Raw genomic sequence first — 6,679 nt, forward strand, 5'->3', positions numbered from 1 at the left:
TGAATGGGAACATTAAAATAAACGTGGAGAAAAAAAATCCCCTTTATTTATACATTTCCGAGAATGTCAATGCAAGGTTCTAAGAAAAGATGCCTCTGTGTCATACTAAAATTGTGTTAGAAGATGTTATAGGTCTTCCATAAAGGATGACTATACTTGCTGTAATGAGTTCAGGTTTAGAATTGATGAATTATTGATGGGAGTAACCCTTTAATGCTCCATCTCCAACTTCGTATCCCAATATTTAGTAGGTGTAATATCATTAATATTAGGAAATACCTCCAATTACAAATGTAGTACAGTTCTCCTGATATAGCCATGTTTCTTACCTCATGTGCAGGGCATTGCAGCTTAGGTATCCATACTTACGACCACTCCTAGTGAGTTTGTTGCTTGTGGTCGTAACCATGGATAACAAAGCTACTGGAATGCCCTGCACATGAGGTAAAAGACATTGCTATATCAGAACTATACTAAATTTCTAATTGGAAGTATGTGCTAATATTATTATTATTACACCTACTACATATTGGGATAGGATCTTGGAGATGGGAATACCCCTTTACCAAAAGGCTCTGGCATCAGCAGTCATGTCTCTACAATATAGTTCCATAGTGTTTAAGGTTAAAGATAGACTTGGGTCCATCGAGTTTAACCCATGACCTAACCTAACATGTTGATCCAGAGGAAGGCAAAAAACCCCATGGGGCAGATAGTAAGCGCCACTTAGGGGAAAAAATTCCTTCCCGACTCCACATACGGCAATCAGACTAGTTCGATATCTCTGTAGTGTCTAGGGGTAGGTAGAGTCTCTGTTTTCTCGTGTGCGCCCATTGTTTTGTAGTGTACTGTGGTTTTCTTGTTCTTTTTTTTTAATTTCCAGGCAACACTGACTGTTCCTTTTATACATTACCTTGGGTTATTACCTACTTAACTTTGTGTATAGGAAGCAACCTGACGCGTTTTCCAGGACAGTTTTTTGCCATCACTGTGTGTTATGGTATAGATTCCTTTCAGCAGCTGCTTAAACAATACACTTGTGATATATGCAATGAGGGGAGATGTATGGTGTGATGTATTCTGCTTTATTTTGTTTACAATGTTGGCCTCAGGCGTCATCCTCCAATGAGCCATAGCTTACAATCTACTTCACGGAGTGATTGCAATTACTGTTTCTCTCTTATAGAATAGCACCGGTTTATGGAAAATAAAACTTATAACAACTTGTTAGCCAGTAGGGATATATAACCCACTTTAGATTTGTACATATGTACAGATTGAAACCCATTACGACCTTTTGTCATTACGTTTATTCTAATCGATAACCTTTCTAAGAAAAGATGTGGGATAACCTTTATCCCATCCGTAACACCATTTCAGGTACCTATGGGATGTTGATTGCTTCGTGTTTGCCGTTTACACCTATTGCTTTTTGCAAATGTGATGTTAAGCTTTATGTTTTTGTCTATAGTGATTGGAAAGGCATTGTTACAGATCCGACCATCCAGTTCTAGTGTGGAACATAATCAGACGGGGCATAGATGAGAGAATTCTATATATATAAACTCTATATGTTTTACCTATTTCAGTTCCTTTTTTTGCCTTTTATTATTTGTAAAATAAATACCAATTTCCTATATACATAAACACATCTCTATATACATATATATATATTTATATACATGGTGCTAAATTCCAGACAGCGACCCTCTTAATTATTTTTAAATACTGTGATTAAATCGTTTTATTTAATTTCATACTTAAATAAACCAGCAGTTTATTGTTAGGGCAAAGAAAATATAGAACAGAAAGAGCTTTTTAAAGTCTACAGCAAATGATGAACATGAGAGAAATATCCTTTTTACATTGGTATTGTATGTATTTGAAATATAAAATTTATCTATGTCGAAAACTAATGATATTTTCTGTGTGTGATTATTAAGAGGGATTTTAATGTACATAAATAAGTGAAATAAAGTTTGGACATTTGTTCAAAGCATGAATGTGAAAACCTGATAATTGTAACTTTGTGTAATTCACTAACTTTGATTTTTTACACAAAATAAAGCTGTAAATATATTTCTTCTGAATTTGGTTTCATAGTTCTAATTCCACATTTAATTTACCAAATCCCTTCTAATGGGGTTTTTCTGCATTGGTCGTATGAATGTGAAGGGGAAGAAAAATGAAAGCTGCTGCGAAGAACAACTTTGTTTGGAAGACCCATAAGTAGATCGTCTTTTAGACTGTGTGCAGAATTATGAGGCAAGTTGTATTTTAGAGAATTTTTATTATTGATCAACAACTATGTTCTCAATCAACCCAAAAGACTCATAAATATCAAAGTTTAATATTTTTGGACATTGTAGTGGATTTTTTTGTAGATTTGGCTATTTTAGGAGGATATCTGTTTGTGCAGGTAACTATTACTGTGCAGAATTATTAGGCAACTTAATAAAAATCAAATATATTTCCATCTCACTTGTTTATTTTCACCAGGTAAACCAATATAACTGCACAAAATTTAGAAATAAACATTTCTGACATGCAAAAACAAAACCCCCAAAAATTTGTGACCAAAATAGCCACCTTTCTTTATGATGATACCCAACAGCCTACCATCCATAGATTCTGTCAGTTGCTTGATCTGTTTAAGATCAACATTGCATGCAGCAGCCACCACAGCCTCCCAGACACTGTTCCGAGAGGTGTACTGTTTTCCCTCCCTGTAGATCTCACATTTTATGAGGGACCACAGGTTCTCTATGGGGTTCAGATCAGGTGAACAAGGGGGCCATGTGATTTATTCATCTTTTAGACATTTACTGGCCAGCCACGCTGTAGAGTAGTTAGATGCGTGTGATGGAGCATTGTCCTGCATGAAAATCATGTTTATCTTGAACGATACCGACTTCTTCCTGTACCACTGCTTGAAGAAGTTGTCTTCCAGAAACTGGCAGTAGGTCTGGGAGTTGAGCTTCACTCCATCCTCAACCCGAAAAGGTCCCACAAGTTCATCTTTGATCAAACCAGCCCATACCAGTACCCCACCTCCACCTTGCTGGCGTCTGCGTCGGAGTGGAGCTCTCTGCCCTTTAATGATCCAGCCTCTGGCCCATCCATCTGGCTCATGAAGAGTCACTCTCATTTCATCAGTCCATAAAACCTTTGAAAAATCAGTCTTAAGATATTTCTTGGCCCAGTTTTGACGTTTTATGTTATGTTTCTTGTTCAAAGGTGGTCGTTTTTCAGCCTTCTTTACCTTGGCCATGTCCCTGAGTATGGCACACCTTGTGCTTTTTGATACTCCAGTAACGTTGCAGCTCTGAAATATGGCCAAACTGGTGGCAAATGGCATCTTGGCAGCTTCACGCTTGATTTTCATCAATTCATGGGCAGTTATTTTGTGCCTTTTTTGCCCAACACGCTTCTTGCGACCCTGTTGGCTATTTGCCATGAAATGCTTGATTGTTCGGTGATCACGCTTCAAAAGTTTGGCAATTTCAAGACTGCTGAATCCCTCTGCAAGACATCTCACAATTGTGGACTTTTCAGAGCCCGTCAAATCTCTCTTCTGACCCATTTTGCCAAAGGAAAGTAAGTTGCATAATAATTAAGCACACCTTATATAGGGTGGTGTTGTCATTACACCCCACCCCTCCTCATTACAGAGCTGCACGTCACCTGATTTACTTAATTGGTAGTTGGTTCTCAACCCTATACAGCTTGGAATAGGACAACATGTATAAAAATTATCATATGATCAAAATACTCATTTGCCTAATAATTTTGTAAACTGTGTATTTTACATTACTGGATCGATGAATTCCATGCATACCTGTGATGGAAGTTTTCACCTACCCCAGGAAGAAGAGCTCATCGATGTGGAGTTGGTTGGTATTGTCCCTTTCGCAAATGTAGTCCATGAGTTTAAAGTGAATTGGTCACCACATTTTGACTTATGTAAAGTATTAATATTTAATATGTGCATACGGGTAATAAACTGCTAAAACAAGTCATACCTGTATGACGTCTTCAGGAAAAATCACATTGTGGTTTGTGGTTTTTCCTGAAGAAGCCAGAAGGCTTTGAAACGCGTTGAAAAATAAACCACTTCCTTCCACTGACGTGCTCTGTCTGGATCCTTGTCAGACGTTCTCCTTGGCAGCGCATAGATGGCACAGATTTACCGGGTCTACTGTTGAATCATGTACCTTTTTAGTGTACACTCGTGTTTCTGCAACAACTCTACATCACATACACTTAAGGTGTTGTGTTACAAACAACATATACAAGTAAGGACACCCCAAGGCTTTCTTTATCCTATCAGACAAAACTCTTATTGTGCCTTTCTTTTCACAGCAATTTACTTGTACTTATCAACAACAAGGCATTTTATATGACACATACCGGTATGACTCTTTTAAGCTATTACCTGTATGCCTATAATAATACTTTATATACGTCAAATGTGATAGATTCCTTTAAAGGGTACCCACCATCTGGTAGACACTGTGTTTTAGATGCAGTGTCATCTTTCCTGTGGAGAAGCGAGTGTTGTCCACAGCAGAATGCAGGGGTCCATGCCCAGGAGCACAATTCTGGGCTCAGTGAATCTTCGCTGTGTTCTCCCCACTGAGTGACATGCTGTGGCTCGGAAAGCCACTCTGCAGGTCAATTTATGTTGCTGAAAAAAGAAGCATAGTTGATATGAGATTCCTGTAAATCCCATCCACTGTGCTCGAACTGTACAACGCAGCATTCAAAATGCTGTGGACACTGATCGTGGGCACGTACCCTTAAGCATTTGACTAGCAGATGGTCAATTGTACAGATAAAGCAAGCACTTGCCTATAAAAATCAGTAAGGCTCTGTATACATCTTGTGTTTGAGCATGATGACTGGATATACTTGGAAAGATTTCTTGATTTATACTTCTGATAGACGTTTCCACTGTACACCACAGTGTCATATGTCACACATTGACTTCCAGCTGAAAAAAAAGCATACCACCAAGTATACATTATTTTTCTAATGGTCCACTGTGTAGAAAAGTTCAGTCTACAGTATTTGAAAAAAAGAGGGTGTCATGCGTTCATACCGAGGACAAAAATTTGTGAACCTACAGGAAGAGACCTCACTTACAGGGCAGCTTAGTATAGTTTTGATGAACTCACTGATTTATCAGCAGAAGAGTATCACTAAAGGACTAGTAAACCTTTTGCTATGTAGTCTGTCATATTCATGAGCTGTATAACCCTGCCCCTGCCACTGATTGGTACGCTGTGTACACTGGTAGAAAACTGCCAATGAGTGGTTTGGGTGGGGTTATACAGAGCTCAACATTCAGTGAAATGCTGCATCTGCAACAGAGAAATCACAGATTTTTTTTTTTTTTTAAAAAATGACAGTATCCCAGCAAATGATACATCACTGGGATAGAGTTCTCTAGCTTTACACCAGGCTGGTGTCAGATGGAATAGCAAAAACCTGGTGACAGATTCCCTTTAAGAGGTATAAAGCAGTATCGCCCATGTACAATACATACTGTAAGCAAACGGCAGTATAGTTCATGTAGCGGAAGAGTGCTATGCAATACATATAATATAAGCAGATGGCAGCATAGATCGTGACTGAGGTCAGTCACAGATACTATTTTTCTAAAATGTACTATCTCTCCAGAAAGACCAGCTAAATATACCAAATAGGGATATTGGAAAAAGAGATGGCTCACAAATAAAATTAAGTTTATTAACAGCCAAATATAAAAATGCAGATAAAAACAGGATCCATAAAGGAGGTGTAAGCAGCAAAAAGAAATCACAGCAACAGCATCAAACTATGGTGATACAAAACTGGATATGCGAAAGTTGGACAAATCAACACATTACATTAGTCGTATTATTTATCGGTTATTTAATCTGATTAAAAACAGGTGAAAAACTCTATTAGTCTTGTAGACTAGGATCGTGTCTTGGTAACTGGAAATAATGAACACAAATGGGAGTTTTTAAAGCTATAATAGAATCCTGTAGAAAGTTTACACCCTATGGCAATAAAATATATAGTAATAAAAAGAAACCATATGTTACAGCCGGGGATAGAAACTATACCGGCCGTATAGTACAATACAAAGGGAAAGGAATGCCCTATCGCTAGCAAATGGGGGAACTGGTTACCCCTGTCAACAACCTGCAGTTCACTCTCACCAACTCTATACAAGCACCTGTCACCGAGCAGGAACACCTCACCGTAGGCAAACCCTGATCTGGGCCTAAGTAAGGATGGAAGGTATGAGCTCTTCGTCAACACCACTAACGCTAAGAGACAAAAGGAAACAATACAGGGGAAACACAAATGCTACCACATCAGCACAGGTAGATCGCAAATGACAAACTTATCTTAGGGGCAGCTACCACAGACGTCTCTAGAACAACACAAGGAGGCAACCACTGCAGAACACAGCCAGGAACAATTATACACCGCACCCATATCCCCCAGGGTGAGCTTTATAAAGGAAGTCAGAGGCTGGCAACTGAGAGGGAAAACTGATAATTTCCAAAGGTCATAGATTCCGCTGCTGCAGAAACATGGAACTGTCCGATAACCACATGTTCTATCAATCCCTGTGATTTTCTAAAGGCGGCGTCACGCTACGATATATTGGGCGATATGTCGT

General features: G+C 38.6%; 1 protein-coding gene across 1 annotated transcript in view; it reads left to right on the top strand.

The window, feature by feature from the left end:
• Nucleotides 1–2,441, top strand: part of MBTD1 (mbt domain containing 1) — a 170,111-nt gene extending 167,670 nt beyond the window's left edge. The window contains exon 16 of the mRNA XM_075349531.1: nt 2,104–2,441. Within this exon, the coding sequence (XP_075205646.1) occupies nt 2,104–2,189 (86 nt within the window). The 3' untranslated portion in view covers nt 2,190–2,441. The remainder of the gene's footprint in view (nt 1–2,103) is intronic.
• Nucleotides 2,442–6,679: the final 4,238 nt, after the last annotated feature.

Source organism: Anomaloglossus baeobatrachus, chromosome 5, assembly GCF_048569485.1.
Source record: "Anomaloglossus baeobatrachus isolate aAnoBae1 chromosome 5, aAnoBae1.hap1, whole genome shotgun sequence".
NCBI lineage: Eukaryota > Metazoa > Chordata > Amphibia > Anura > Aromobatidae > Anomaloglossus > Anomaloglossus baeobatrachus.